The sequence below is a fragment of the Artibeus jamaicensis genome, unplaced genomic scaffold (genome assembly GCF_021234435.1).
Source record: "Artibeus jamaicensis isolate MK-2021 breed Jamaican fruit bat unplaced genomic scaffold, CSHL_Jam_final contig_332, whole genome shotgun sequence".
NCBI classification, from domain to species: domain Eukaryota; kingdom Metazoa; phylum Chordata; class Mammalia; order Chiroptera; family Phyllostomidae; genus Artibeus; species Artibeus jamaicensis.
In genome coordinates, this window is record NW_026521788.1 from 4,821,519 (window position 1) to 4,838,463 (window position 16,945).

The following is a 16,945-nucleotide window of genomic DNA, read 5'->3' on the forward strand; positions in this document are numbered from 1 at the left end:
TTCCCTCTTCTCTTTTCTTTCTTTCTTCCCATTTCATATATCTGAAATTTCCAATCCAGGATATTGCCATGCCTTTCATGGAAACTGTTCTGACCCCAAAAATAACAGCAGATACTAAGTGTAGCAGGAGAATAGAATGAAGCATCATTTATCTTAAATTCCATGAATAAAACATTAACACATCATATGGACAAGTTTACATGGTGCTTGGTCACCAACTACACTGTGGACTTTTAACATTTGTCCCCAAAAGTTTTCATACACTGTGAAAAGGGCTGTGAAGAAACAAAGGACTATTTGAAAGACAAATGCATTAGTTCACAAATTCATGAGAAAACTCTTGGTGCTTATGAAATGACTCCATTTGATTGTATTCATAAAATTCCAAAGTTTCTTTATCTCTTTGAAGAGATTACATTGTCATTCTAATTCCTCTAGAAGCCATGTAAACGTGTGTGTATTTAAGTCTGTATATTTCTAAAGTGAGTAGCTCCTTTACTTCCATTAGATTCTTGAGCAAAACTCAAGGAATACTATGACAGTAATATGAAAGATAAATCAATAGTGTTCAGAAAACAATTCCAATGACAATGACACCCAGAACTTTGCATCTAGTAGGAATATTTTTTAGCATGCCAATGATTTTGTAATAAATGCTGCAAAATGTTTCATGTCCCCAGATCATATTCAATTGATTGTAGAAGGTAGAGAGAGAGGGTGAGTGAGTTTAGGAATTTGACAGGATAAGTTGCTAACATGCTTAGGGTTATCCAGTAAGACCTTTCCCTATCTACAGAGTAAGTGGGGTATGTCTGTCAGTCACTTGGCACTGTGAGGGAATAGGCTAACTGAATACACAGAAAGAAAAGAATTTTCACAAATAATTACACTTAAAAGTAACATTAGATCTTTGTAAAACCATACTTTACTAGAAGGGAATGTGTATTTTATTAATACTATAATTGTTGGTGAAAGTGAGTTGACTTTAAAATCCATACCTTCTAGTAGAAAGACCACTTGCATATTAGTAAAATATAAAGGTCCACGCGACAGTAGTCCAACATACCTGGCAAGCTTGGTGACCTTTTACACACAGACTAGATTAGGAGAGAGACAATAACTCTTTCTAATATTTAAGACAACAGTAAAATAGATTGTTGAAACCAGATCTTCTTTGTTGACTCTTTTGAAGAAACAAAAACAGCTGTGGCTTAAAATTTCTGGACAAAAACCAGTCTGGATGCTGGTTACTGTCCTGGCCCGTTGGTCTTGAATTGATCCTGTAGGTTTGGAGATAAGGGTGTTGATCTGACTCGTAGATTCAACAGGTTCCAGCCCGAATCCTGCCGAGGTTTGTCCTTGCTTCTTCTCTTTTGTCACCACCCCTTGGGCAAAGCAAATTTATGAGTCCCTACCACAATAGAGGCAAGTAGAGAGCTGAGGTGTGGACATTTTGGACACAGATATTAGGATAGAATTATGAAAAACTACTTTGGGAAGAAAACCTGTGGGTGTTCTAACAATTTATAGACAGACACTGCCACCCCAAATCATTATCTCATATATGACAGAAGCCTGAAAAACAGTCTTCTTTGGCTGTGTCATGTGATGCCAAGTAGGTAAAACAGATTAAAAGTATTAATATATTCTATTAGTTTTAGACAACACTTTATATGTTACATGTGTTTTTATTTTCAACTTATTGTCTAAAGAATAATTTTTCTAAATTAGTACCCTATTACATTAGCCTTTTTTGAAGGATTATTTGAAAACTTTTAAGTAATACATGCTGTATTAACATTCTTGAAGAGATCACTACATATATATCTATTCTCAGTGCTCTCCTATTTTAACCCTTAGGGTTACCAAAAAAAGGAAAAAACTTATCTTTAGCCTTAATTATTATCTTTAAAGTTATTGTTTGCCTTCTCTTGGCTATATTAATAATATATGCATGTATTTTATTTTTTTCTCAGTATCTATCCACATGCCATTTATTTTTGTATAACAATTTTTAAAGTCCATACCCATGTGTTAAATACAAATTTTGCAGCTTCAAAACTAATTGAACTTGACTTGGCTTTCAACCTCCATTTTGTCAGAGGTAGAAAATTCAATTTTCCCACTTAGAGAATAATAGATTGCTTATCTCAATCTTTATATGGTAAATTCACACTCAGTTCTAGAATTCCCCTTTTCCATATTGCTCTCCCCAGGGATTACCAAAGGCCTGTGAAATTATACATTAGGAATTGGAAGGAAGAGAATTTGGCCTCCCCTGAAGCATAAATCTGCAGTGTGCTCTGTACCTGCTGGACATACCCATTGTCTTACCACAGCCTGTGGCTCCTTTAATATATGTTGCAATTACTGACAGTATTCCTTCATCCCATATCTTCCCATCTGCTGTACCCTGTTAAACATGTCTGCGCTTTTCTGGTCTGTAAGAGGCTCTTGCATCTTTCATGCACTAAGATACTAGACATATTTTGTGAAGCCACCCTCAGATCTATTTACATAGAAATATGCACCTACCACTACTTTTAACACACACTAAGCTGGACAGGTAAATCCAGTCTCCCCAGGCTATCCACCCAAGGAGTGAGGCACACACACCCCCTCTATGGCTCCTACTGTCTCTCTACCTCTAGAATTTAGACTAAAATGTGGTAGTGGGCAACATGTCTTTACTATCTTCTCCACCTGAACTCCTACATCAAGCTCAAAAAGTGTTTTATTCTTCATTCAGAATAGAGAAAAATTAGCTTTCATATCAGCAAGTATTCTTCCTAAATCTATTTTTATAATATCATAAATGCCCATATTTCTTTTAAAATAACACATCTTTACTCTGGCTAGTGTGGCTCAGTAGATTGAGCACTGGCCTGTGAACCAAAGGGTCGCTGGTTTGATCCCTGGTCAGAGCACATGCCTGGGTTGTGGTCTGAGAGGCAACTCATCCATGTTTCTCTCACACATTGATGTTTCTCCATCTCTTTCTTTCTCCCTTATACTCTCTCTAAAAATAAATAAATAAACTCTTTAAAGAAAACACATCTTTCTCAAAAAACTATCTCTTGCAGTTAAAATATTCAAGGTTATTATTTTTCTTTTCACTTATTTACATTCTATTTAGAAACACAACAGATTTCTTTGGGTTAAGTTATTATGTTATTTCCCCTGATATAACAAATGCTACTGATTTGAAAAATGGAAGGCTTGAGGGCAATGAAAAATATAGGGAAATTTTAAGATTTTATTTAAATAACTGGAAATACATACATAGTAAGGAAAAATAATTGGCTTTTATTAAATATTATATAGATCCTTCAAAACAAGCACCATGGTTCTTATAGATTGCCTTGGATAATATCAATGATTTCCTGATAAACTTGATGATATGCATCTAATCCAAACAAAAAGTCTATATGATTGTAATAAGAAATAGTTTTATGGTAAATATGGTTTCTGATTTCAGAAAGTAAAAGGTTAACATCTTCAGGATCAGCCAGTAAGTCACTGTCACCGTTCCAAGTTGCAGTTGACACATTCATGTTCGTCACGTTGTACAGTGGAGCAGTTGTCTAAATATAAATGAGTACATATAAGGGTTTTCACAAGGGATAACACTTAGGAAGTGTTATTTACTGATTTGTTAAGTGTTAAATTAAAAAAAACTGTTTAGAAATGACCTGAATTAAATAACTACTACTACGGAAGCAATGAATGTGAAAGAATAGCTATTACAATTTTTACTTAGAAATAAATCAGATACAAATCAAAACTAGATAGGTGGTTCTAATTCAGAGTATCCAAACATTTCACAGAAATAAATTCAGTTTTACTTACACAGCATGAAAGTGTGTTAATCAAAATTTTCTGTGACTGCCAGTATGTTTATCAATAAATAATAAATACTGGTAGCCAAGGTCAAATCTGGTGTTACTGAATTTGATGTTTATGTTACTTCAAACCTTACACAAGCAAACCACATGTGGCATGGAGTTTAGCTAATGAATAAAAATAGAGTGGAAAACCATAAATTTTGAAACAAATAGACTTGGGTTTTAATAGTCCAGGGCTTCTGTTATACTCATACTATTTTTTTTACCAACTTTGCTTTAACTTCTATATTTTCCTAATTATTATATGCATTTATCTTAGCTTCCTCAATAGAATAGTTTTAGGGTCAAGAACAATATTACACTTTTTATTTCTTATTTAAGCAAACATAGAACTATGTATATTACAAACAATATTTTTTTCTCTTGCAGGATGATCAATTATTCTATTGCCTGTCAACTTCTCTAGGCTTCTATAAGATATTTGTTAAAATATGTAGAAAACACGTAAAAGCATAGCAGTGTTATTTACAACAGCCAAGTGCAAACAGCCTAAGTGCCCATCAGTAAATGAGTGGATCAAAAAACTGTGGTACATTTACACAATGAAATATTATGCATCAGAAAGAAAGAAGGAACTCCTATTCTTCATGATAGCATGGTTGAAACTGGAGAGCATTATGCTAAGTGAAGTAAGCCAAGTGGTGAAAGACAAATACCATATGATCTCACCTATAAATGGAACCTAATCAACAAAACAAATAAGCAAGCAAAATACAACCAGAGACATGAAAATAAAAAAAATAAACTGACAGTAACCAGAAGAGAGGGAGCAAGGGGAATAATAGGAAAAAGGACAAGGACAAGTCAAGGAACATGTAAAAAGGACCCAATGGACACAGGCAATAGTTGGGAGGGAGACTGAATGTGGCAGGTGGGAGCAGGCAGGGGAGGGGAGAGTAATGAGAGGGAAAATGGGGACAACTGTAATTGGACAACAATGAAAATATTTTTCAATTAAAAAATAAAATAATATGTTAAAAAGGAAAACGTGGAAAAGTCACTTTGACTGGATGTGACAATATGAATCCAAAGCAACATGATCTTTACTGCTCTTTCTTACTGTGTCATTGTACTCTTGGGCTTTATGGATGAGCCTTTATCTATAGCAAGATATTCTGAATTGATCACAGACATAGTTTTTAGTTTACATATAATTATGTACCTGATTAAAATGAACCAAGTTCAGAGCAGGACTGCCCCAGTCAAAAGCTTTCAAGTAACTAGAATTGAAAAGCTGAAAGAAAAATAAAAAAGCAAGACTGTATTCATTTTTTTCATCACAGGAGCAGTAGAGACAAATTAGGAATGCATTGTACATATGGCCTCTTTTTACTGGGTCTGTTGGTATATGTGCAGGTGACCTTCATTGCTCCTCCCTTCCTTTGCATAGGATTATGGGTGGAAGAGGTGGCAGTTGGGGGCCGGGGGCTCAACAGAATATGAATCTATCTTCTTCATTTAAATGCACATCACTCCAAGGCCTTTTATCTTATTATAGGGGGGGCCTGTGTGTTTAGGGTAACATTCGGCTTCACCAGAAATCCTTAGCTTCATTCACAGATGTCAAAAGTGAGTGTCTAACACTAAGTGATCTAAGATTAACATGATACTTCCCTGAATATGCTTGCTTCACGCTTAACACTCATATTCTCACTACCACTGTGTGCTCCAAGCTTATTTGGCCTAATATGATTATGTCCACTTTCTTCCTTAATTATGTTTTTATTACAAGAAAATGTAGAGTCTCAGGTTCCCATCTTCTCTGATACTATAAACCTTGTAAGTCTCCACACCACCATGCCCCCCACACCCATTTTATCTTTCCAATTGGTTCCCAACTACAAAAACTCTCTTTGTGATCTGGAATTCCTTCATCAGTTTAGATCTTAAAACTCTTATCTAATAGACCTCTGTATCTCCTTGCTCTGTTGAACACATGATTTTCCCCGAGAACATTTTTTTATAGATCTTTGTTTCTACCAAAACTGGCCAAGGTTAATTATGATCTAGATATTTTTTAAATTTTGGTCAATTCTGAGATAGTTTCTCATGTATGAGCAGTATTTGACACAACTGTTCATTCACTCCTTCTCGAGTTCTTTATTACCTTCTAGAATAGCGTTTTCTTGATCTTCATTTTCATTCACTGTTTCTTTTTAGTTTTCTGTGTTATGCATTTCTTTCTGACCTCTTAATCTTCCATGTGTTAGCAGTCAATCCTTGCTGCTTTTCTCTGTGTTCATTCTATTTGTGTTCTCATCCAGTTTCTTGGTTTTAAATGTCATTCATATTCCAAATGTTTTTCTCCTTTTATAAGTTTCTTCTAAATTATGGACTTTTATACAAAACTGCTTATTCAAATTATTCAAATTCATCACTTGGATGTCTAATACTTAACAACCCCAGAAGAGAACATCTTAGCTCCCCATCAAGCCCACTCTATCATCAGACCTTTTTTTCTCCTTTAATGGCAATTTTATCATTTCATTGCTTAGGTCAAAAACTGTGGAATTATCTAAGACTCTTCCTTCTCACATCTTATATAATCCATCATTAAATTTTGTTGGCTCCATGTGTACAATATACACATATTCAGAATCTAACCATTTTCACCACCTCTAGTAGGAATATATCAGTGCAAGCCATTATTAATTACTGTTTGGGTTTTGAGAATAAAAATAATCTCGAAAATTGATCACTGCCCTTACCCTTGCCCCACTATAGTCTACTCATGTAGCAGCTAAAGTATCCTTTAAAAAATTTACATCCTGCCATGTCACCTTCCTGCTCAAAAACCTGCAGGGGTTCCCCACACCATACTGAATGCCAAAGTCCCTGCAATGGCATACAAGTTCCTTTCTGTTGCCCCATTGCCTTTTTGCCTTTTCCTGTGACTCACTCCCTTAAATCACTCACATTAGTCGTACAGACAGACCTTTTACTGATGCCTTTCAGAAAGGCTCCTGACTCGGGGCTTGGTATTAGCTATTTCTTTTGTCTAGAACACTCTTACCCAGATTTTCACATTGCTAACTTTCTCATCTCCTTTAAATCTTTTCTCCAAGGTCACCAGCTCATTGTGGCTTGGCCTAACATTTCTATTGAAAAATACAATCCACTAGACCTAGCATGCCTAATCTTTTCCCCCCAGTTTCCTCTCATTTTTTCATAGCTTCTAGGCCCTTCTAACATTTTAATAATTTAGTTGTTATTTTTATTGTTTACTGTCTGTATATCTACTACTAGGATTTAAGCTTAAGGAAGACAAATAGATTTTTGTTCACTGATTTATACCACGAGCATAGGACAGTATAGAATGCATAGTAAGTACTCAGTAAATATAGTTTCATTGGATGAATAAATGCAAAGGCTGTTCAGATTTTCCTGGTCTAGCTACGACTAGGTATAAACTAAATTAAGGATAAATAATAAAAATAATACTTTTAATAATCTATTCTTAAACAATCACTTAATAGATTTAAACATTTTTAAATGAGGAAGTCCTTAACCAACATCTCAATGACATTTTAAACTTACCTAGTGTTTATTAATTTTAAAGAACACTCATAATTATCATCCTATTTAATCTCACAGTATTTTTGTTAGGTCATAAAATTATTATTAATTCTACTTTTTAAATTAATAAGATTGAAGGAGATTAACTCAATACCATTGATAGTAAGGTTCAGAGAAAAGAGTCAGTGCTATTGTGATCTCAAGAATAGTGTTCTTTCTGTGATATTATCCTGATTCTCAGTGTTAATATGATATTCACACTGAATTTTGTTCTTCATCAATATTTATTCAACAAATATTTTTGAGTATCTACTCTTTTCCAAGAACTCTTGGCTTTGCAAATATTAAAAAAATGGACAAAACGTGCTAATGGTCCTCATGGAGTTCACAATTTAATGGAGAAGAAAATGTAACCTTGTGAAAAACTAGTCTTAGTTTTATTTGTTTGTTTGGTTTCTTAAAGGAATGGCTTTGAACCTTCGAGTCAAAGAATGGACATGACTTAGATGGTTCCTATCCTACTGTTCTTAATGAACACTTTCTCAGCTGTGAAACTGAAAAGAATTATTTTGTTCTTATCATTTCTTAGCATTATTGGGTCTAATAAATTATATTAATACATTATAAACTATATTTTTTACAAATGTGTAATTATTTCTATCCTTCCAAATTTGTCATTTTACAACAGTTGGCATGAATCCTAGAATGATATGATAACCCATGGATAATATAATAAACTTGTACTGAAATGTACTTTAAAAGTTATACCTGAGTCCAGTGGAGTATATTTTGAACAGAGGTTCCCGCTGGGTTTTGTGACATATAAATATCCATACGACTCTGAGGGAAGAAAAAATCATTTTTATTCTTAGTCCAACCATAAAAAGTGTAATCTTTGATATTTATTGAATTAAACAATTTCAGAAAAATTAATAAATAATACATATAAAACTATATTTAAATGTTGCAGACCCTGTCCAGCAGAGTCCGTCTGTTGTGGTTTATGGCAAGAATCAATGCACAGGCGACAACAACCCTGTGTGGAAGAAGGGAACAGGCACGACTACTCTCTCAAGGGCAGAGTGTCTATGGTGCCTCGGCTACTCCCTCAAGAGGGGAGTGCCATGACCCTTGCCAAGACAGGCTTTATTGTCTTCCTGGGGTCTTACATCATAGAAAGATTTATTATCTATCACACAGAGCATTATTATCTACATCCTAGGTACAATCAAGGAAATAGAAATAGCCTGCAGAGGGGGATGGCAATGAGCTCATTAGCTCTGTCCTTGGGAGAGCTCACACGGGTTTTGGGAGTTACCTTGAGGATAAACAATATACATTTGTTGCTTTAGACTAGGGTGAGGGAGTTTTAGCAAGAGCAAGCCATAACAGTCTGTATTTTCTAGGCCTGATTCCCACAAGAAAACTCGGTTTGAAGGTCTGGCTCCTGCCCACCACTTTGCATCTGTAGGTTTTCCATACAGAGCTGAGTCACATTTGCCAGGCTAAGACAAACTGGTCCCCTACATTTAAATAAATATATAAGTGTACTTATCAATTTTAGAATTTCTGCATTAAGGTAGAAGCTATTATTTTCTAAGTTATGTGGTCTATTACCCAACACTGAAAACAACCCAAAGTGATGGAACACACACAAACACACCTTTTGAAAACACTAAAGAGCAGAAAAAATAGAAGGAAATTACCCGTACAAATGAAAAAAGTAACTAAGAACCCAAGGAGAACAGCAAACTACGGCCACTTTTTCCTTAATGTTATTTCAAAGAAATTTTTTTGACTTTATTTATTTATTTATTTGTTTGTTTGTTTATTTATTTATTTTTACACTTTGTTCCAGTTGTATTGTTTCAAGAATTATTCAGACTGTTCCTAGATTTGCATTCAAAGACGGCGAAACCCACACCTATTTTTTTCAATTTAACTCTAAAGTGTCTTTTTTAATTTTTTTTTATTTCAAAGAATTTGAAGTTTCATTTTGAGATCTTAGCTAGCTGAGGAAAATATAAATCAGCTGAGGGCCTCCCAAGGCAGTTAGAGATTTAAAAAGAAACCTTTTCCATGATAAACTGGGGGCCCAAAGTTTTACACAAGGAAAGTGAAGCTAATTAAAAAATATAGCAGCCTCATGTCAATCTGTAATCTAGGTCTGCCTACACAGTCTCTGGGAACATCAATCAGTGAATAAGATATTTTTAAAAATACTGTATTCAAGAATGTATAGCTCTGTGTTTGGTATATAAGAAATAAAAGTCCTAATATTGACCCTAAAATTATTTATTTTATTTGGGAAGATAAAATAAAGATATAATAATTAGAGCAAAGAAGGAGTTAATAAGCAGCTGGTAAAAATGGTATGAGTATAACAAAAGTCTTAAACTTTTAGAACCCAAGTCTGTCTACCTCAAAGTTTGTGCATTTCTTTCATACTATCCTACCTTAGCTAAATTTCATATCTAATGTGGTTTGCTCATTTGAAAGCCAGAGGGAAAATGTAAAGATCAAATTTAATAAAATCAGATTTGACCTTGGTTGCTAATATTTGTCATTTATTGATAAACATATTAACAGTTAATAGCAATAGAAAATCTTTATTAGCATCCTTTCATGCTGTATAAATAAAACTGAAATTATATGTGTGGCATGTTTGGATACTCTGAATTAGAACAACTATTGATCGATAGTTTTGATTTGTATCTGATTTTGAATTAAAATTTTAATAGCTATTCTTTCATACTCATTGCTTCCAAAGTAATGATTAGTGTAGATTCAGTTTATTTTAAACAGCATTATAATTTATCATTTAATGAATTAGTATATAACATTTTCTAGCTATTCCGTATGAAATCTATTATTTCTAGGTAAGCAAAATATGACTGAATTAGCCATCAACAGACCTTCATTAATAAAAATTCTCAAGGATGAACCTCAGGAAGAAGGAATAAAAACAAAACAGTAAATATCTGGGAGTAGAGAACATCTAATAAATAATAATAAGTGGTGATGTTTAAAAATATAATAAAATTTTAAAATTAAACAACAAAAATAAGAAAGAGGCTATATAGGTGCTAAAGTGGCTCAAGATACTCAAATTACCTATGAGAAGCATAAAATATTGATTAACTTTACATTTGCAAATTATGCATATTTTACTTCTAGGGAAATCACTGAAAATAATACAATATCTAACTTAAAATTCAGAAAGAAAAAATGAATGATAATTTTTAATTCAAAAGAAAGCAAGAAAGGATAGAAAAAGAAAGAAAGGAAGAATGTATTTTTAGAAAGAGAGATTTAAGGTGGTGGAGTGGTGAGTGGAAGCCACGCTGACCTCCTCCCACAGCCAGTCTGGAATTACAACTAAATTGAAGAGAGAGCGTCCTGACTCTTGAGTATTAATCTCATAACCTGCAACCCTTTCCATAATTGCTCATTAGTTCCCAGGAGCTTTTAGTCCACTCTCCAGCTATTCTACACAGATGTCCTATTATCTGAAAACAAAGACAATTTTATGTCTTCCTTTCCAGTCTGTAGACCTTTTTATTTCTTTGCTTGCCTTACCACATTAGCAAGGATGTCCTACATGATGCTGAAGAGAAGTCATGCAGAGAAATCCTTGCCTTGTACCTGTTCTCAGTGGAAAAACTGCAAGTTTTTCACCACAAAGTATAATGTAAGTTGTAGTTTTCTTGTAGTTCTTTATCAAGTTGAGGCAGTGTCCCTCTATTCCTAGTTTACTGAGAGGTTTTCTTTCTTTTTTCTATCATGAATGAGTGTTGTATTTTGTCAAATGCTTTTTCTACCTCTATTTATATAATCATGTGATTTTTTTTTTCCCTTTAAACCCTCTGATGTGATGGACACATTTTTTGAATGTGGAACCAGACTTGCATACCTGAGATATTTTGTTCTATATTTTCTTATAAATTTGTTCCAAATTACCTAGTTATTTATGCTCAGAGGGTAATGCTACACTCGGCTATTCACTCATGGCCAGAAGTAAAATTCTCTATGTATTTTCATTATGTCACCTCTTTAAAAGCTTTTGCCATTTGGCTTCCTGGGGGGCTTAAAAGAAAATCTGTTTTCATTGCAACTCAAGGGAGTTGGAACTTGCAAGAGTAAAGTTCTGATAAAACCCTTTAAAATGTCCTGTGTAAAGCTTTTTAACACATTCTCTACTTTACTCTCAGGGGTTTGTTGTATCCTCTAATCATAATTTTTCCTTGTGCTTGAAATAAGCTCCAATAGACTGTTTGTCTTGGATGGGATACTCTGGATATACTAACATTCATGGTCACCATTACTGGTGAGCTGGCGTGGGCTGAAGATTTACTCAACCAAAAACACCTTGTCTCATTCATTGTCCTGGGAAAAGAAGATTATAAGTAGCTTTTATAAATGCTCATTATTCTGTCTCCATGAGTAATCTGAAATGTTTACAAAGTCTCTACATTAACTTTAACTGACAGGTAAGAATAAATCTATTCCCTAAAGGGACTCAAATCATAACCACAAACCATAGACTACTGTACTCAGATATCTCGGGCTCTTTATAAGTGTTAGAATTTAGTTTTTTGTAAGCCATCATCACAGAATCGTGTGACTTGAACAAAGTAAAAATTCTGAATTGTTTGGTGATATGTTTTCCTAGTTATTTTGGTGAAAGCTTTTTGCCACTTGTTCTTCCTTGCATGATAGCTTGCTTTAGTTTTCTTATTTGGTTTTCTATTCCTGAGTGACACTGGCCTGATTCCATTCACTGCCTTGTTACAAACCACTAGATTCTCTGTCAGTTATTCATGCTGACTACAGGAAAGAAATTCTAAGTCAGACCCTATCTTCCCACATAGATTTTGACAGGCTCAAGAAGACTGAATCTAACAGAAATATACTATCGCTCTTTCTATTCCCATATACAGTCTGTGTGAAATTGTTCTGTTTTAACATTCCCAATGCTGCATAACTCAGGACACAACCATATTACAACCTATGTACTGTCGACTTTTGTTCCAGGAGGGAGACTCAGAAAGTTAAAGGCTAAAAAACCAGAGTAGAATCTCCCTTTATAGTTCACAAAAAAAAAAGTTTTCAAAGAAACCACAGTATAATTACAGAAAATATAGCAATACTAAATATACTACCCAACACACAGAATGAATGAATGAGGCAAGCAAAACTTCAGATTAAATTTATGATTATATTATTTTCATGATTGAAAGATAGCATTCTTTCAGTCATTCCATGGTGGGTACATAATACTACATGGACACAATAATATGAGAAAGGGAGGGTATTGAAATAGTCTTTAAAAAAAAGACTCCTATGGCTAAGTTATACTGCTCACACCTTTATGTGCAAATGGAGAGAAATGAGTTCATTTCTTCTATTATGAACTATTTCTTTCAAATTTATACTATTGTATATACAGTTCTCTTGGACTGGGATAAGGTCTTGAGGTTGAATAAAACCAGCTTTTTTGTGGTATGAGAATGTATTTGGAAACTAAGAGAAAATCAATCTCTCTCCTCCACCTTTCTCACTGAATGAATAAATTGGTTTTCATTGAAAAGTTCTTAAAAGGTCCAGGTACAAGAACAAACCACTAGTCCAAATGCCACAACTGCTTCTGCCAACCCTGGATTTTTTATTTAATGAAAAATTTTAGAATGAATACCTACATCTTTAAGAGAATCTACAGACAGTCAATCCAAATGGACTTGGTAGTGGTAGCTTGAATACCAGTTTCCCACTCTAGGGTTTTGATGAATGCAAGAAGCCACGTAAGTAACTGACAGGCACCACTTCTAATTACGAAAGGATCAACAAGGAAGATAACATGTTTGGAACCAGGATATAAGAGGAGGAGAAATGGGTAACCAGTAAACAGAAGGCAACCTAAATGCAATAAACCACAGGAAACTAACACTTTATTAAGTGTAATAGCAAAGGTTAATGAAGATGCCCATCACAACAGCTTCTCTCTGTTCTTTACAAATATGAAAGCAAAACAATCCCAATATGCAAATCAAATTAGTGTCACAATACTGGCATGAACACAGAATCAGAAGAGCAAGGAATCTAACTCCTAGTATATATGGATAAATCATGAAATGACACACAAGAGCATAAAATAAACTCTATTAAGAGCTGCTTTCTAAAAATTGACAACATGTGTTTTAAATACATACAACTTGTTCTTACCATATTTAAGTTCTTCAGGTCATATCCATACATCATGAACAAGATATCATGGCAAATCTTACCAAAAATTTTTAGTGGACATAGCTTTGAGCCCATAATTCTTTTAAATGAGGTATGAGGTAAGAAGTCTTTGTTGCCCCAAAATACCTGTAAATAAATTTACTTTATTCATATTTAGAAGAGGAAAATAATGTATCAAGAAATGATTTGGTGAGTTCACTATGTTTATAACTTAATGCAGTATCTCACAGTAGGTTAAAGCATTTAAATTAAGGACAAAACTGAGGAGCAGAATTCAGATATGATTTGACTGCTAGATTTTCATTCACACCGAGATGCTCTAAAGTACCACAATTAGTATACTACTCTTTTTTAAAAACAAAGGCAAGAATCCAGTATGAATGAAACAAACAAACAAAAAATCAGTTCATGCATGTGGCCCCATGCAAGCCTAGTTAAGACTTTATGTTTTGAGAGTAAGAATCATTGTCTTTTGGGGTGAACAACAACATAAAAGAAATAAGTAACATACCTTAATCACTGACTTCCACTTGTACGCCATTTTAATTAAAGGGCTTTTTACATATTTAATGGAAAAAACTGGTGCTAGGGCAAAAAATATTTTGATTCTTTCAGCTATCTTTGGTATTGTGGAAAATGCTATGAAACCTGAAAAAAAATGATGTAAATGAACTATTCTTAATTACTAGCATGTAAGAAAAGACACTGTGGTGAATAAAAGTTCGGTAGGTTCTAACCAATTATTTTACTAATTTTTTATTTACTTATCAAATATTTCCTGATAAGCCAGCATGAGAGATACATATTGGTCACAACATAATCTTTATTATTAGCATTAAAAATGTGTCCAGACCATAAATGATGATAGTTCATCAATAAATCAGTCTTGTAACATCATAATTTAAAAATCAGAGAAAAATATTGATTATTTGTGTGAATGACAATGGCAAAAATGTGGTTAGTGAATTTTTCAGGTAAATGAATCTTACACTTTAGGTGAAAAATTCAATAAATGTCAAACTGTTTTAATGTTTACCATTAACATATTTAAAAACTCTTCTGCCTTCCAGTACAGAAAATACTAAATACTACTTTATATTGTGCTGATAATTTACAGTCATTATTCCTTTTAGGGAACAACTTCTATTTGTTATAATAGTAACTTCAAGCGATGTACTTGCAGGTATCTACTTGTATTGATTTTTTTCTCCCTGGGTTCTAAGAAGTCAAATAAAAAATTGACCAAAAATTATATATTTTATTATGAGTCAATAAGCTCTGGGTGACATATCACACTTTTTTAAATTTAATAATTTTCTAAGATTCTTAGTTCCACAGAACTGAAGAGCTGATGAAAACTTGGACTAAAAGTCACACGCATGGTTAATAAATGTCAGGGAGAATATCTGTGAAAATTAGGAATAGATTGTTATTCAAGATACTTTTTCTCGTAGGAAGATAATCTCTTTAAGAAAGTGATACTCTTCGGCTGAAAAGGACTCATTTAATAGTACCTTCTATTATAAAGTTGTCTAATTCCAAAATAGAAAGAGTAACTTTAAATAAGCAGGCTTACAATCCCATGTAAGAACTTATGTTAGGAAACACTTTCTTAAAGGTAAGTTGTTACTCATTAGACAGAAGCACTAGTGTTGTAAGGAGATGAGAGTTCTTTTCTAGATGTGTTCAAGTAGAGGAAGGTTTTTTTCTCATCTTTGTATACAGTATTTCTTAAATTTATTCTAAATGCCGAAATATAAACATCCTTTTCAAGTCTCTCACTCATAAAGCCTTAGGCTATAGTTTTAAAAAATTATGAAAGTCCTGTTTGTGAAACAAGTGATAGTTATGGTCTCAGTTTGATCTAAGATGAATATCCAATTGTTATACAACTGGAAACAACCTTGTTTATACAATTAATTCTTTGTGACTAGAGAAGACTATGTGGAATTGAAGCAGGACATAAGCTCCTAGGGCATTGCTATGTAATGCTTGTCTCAATTCTGCCTTGTTTCACTTATAGGTCTGGAAGCTTATCTACATCCTTAAGAAGCATATGTACAAATTTGTAAGATGTAACTAAGGAATACTGGCACTAATCTTTCTTGCCATACCAATAGTTGTACCCTGTGAGTGGCCTACATAAAATATTTCCTTTTGTCCAGTTTGCTTCACAATGAAATCAATGGAGGCTGGAAGGTCATATTTAGCCATTTCGTCAAAACTACAAAAGAAAAAGAAAAATGCAATTTGTAGTCATGCTACATTAACATTTGAATGTAATAAATAGGTAGATGAGTAAAAGAGATTTTCAACTCTTGTTGGGTATGATCAAGAAGTTATATCGTATAATGAAATGCATCAACCGAATAAAGACTTCTGTGAGAGCACTTCGTCCAGGAAATGAAATTGTCCCAAAGTAATCTGACAAAGAGGGTATTTGAATTTTCCAAGGATAGTAGATTAGACTAAAATGTAGGTTACAGGGTGAAAGGGTAGTTAGAGGAATCAGTAGCCTACTGTAAGGCTTACCACTGCAAAATGAGAAACAAGTTTAAAATCAAGCACTCTTGATTGTAAGGTCAATTAAAAGCCCTTAGTTGAGAGAGGAGACTTCTTAAAAATTTCACTAAAAAATGTTTAATACATTTATAAAATAAAATGAAACATTTCTTGATTTTATTTGTACCTGAAAGCCCAGAATTCTTTGGAATTTGTCTTTAGGTACAAGTGTTTTCTGGACCAGGTGGTCCCTCTGCTGTTCCCCATCCAAACATCACAACCGGCATCTGCCAGAATGAAGCCCAGGCTGTTGTTGGGAAGATTGGAAATCCAGCTGCTGGCAGATGTAAGCAAACCGTGTTGCAAGTATACAACAAGCCTCTGAGCTGGAAAAAATGCAAATTTTTTTTTTAAATTTTGTAATGTTTACATGAATATCTTATCTGAAATTCAATCTTTTAATACATTACAGTTTAAACACTTTTCAAAAGTGATATAAATAGGCTAAGTTAATAATGTTTAATCCCTCTCTGTGTCAGAATCATTTAACAAAGTTCAGTGCTGAGTTTCTTTCAGGTAACCAAGTAAGCAATTAGGTCATGTCCCACTTAAACATGTAAACTTTAAGGATATAGGATAGTCAAATACAGTGGTACCTCAGTACTCGGCTCCAGAACTCGTCAAACCCGGTACATGTTGCATTTTGATGAGAAAGAAATTTCAGCACTTGGTGCTTGCTTGCCACTCATTACACTTGCTAAAACTTGTATGAGCCATGA

At 33.7% G+C, this 16,945-nt stretch overlaps 1 protein-coding gene across 1 annotated transcript in view; it reads right to left on the bottom strand.

Moving 5' to 3' along the window:
* The window catches only part of LOC119057753 (lipase member K-like), an 87,510-nt gene extending 70,984 nt beyond the window's left edge, over nt 1-16,526 (bottom strand). The window contains exons 1-6 of the mRNA XM_053663984.1: nt 16,354-16,526; nt 15,779-15,888; nt 14,176-14,312; nt 13,644-13,790; nt 8,190-8,261; nt 5,068-5,139 (exon numbers count right to left, since the gene is read on the bottom strand). Of these exons, the coding sequence (XP_053519959.1) occupies nt 5,068-5,139; nt 8,190-8,261; nt 13,644-13,790; nt 14,176-14,312; nt 15,779-15,888; nt 16,354-16,433 (618 nt within the window). The 5' untranslated portion in view covers nt 16,434-16,526. The remainder of the gene's footprint in view (nt 1-5,067; nt 5,140-8,189; nt 8,262-13,643; nt 13,791-14,175; nt 14,313-15,778; nt 15,889-16,353) is intronic.
* Between the last annotated feature and the right edge of the window lie 419 nt (nt 16,527-16,945).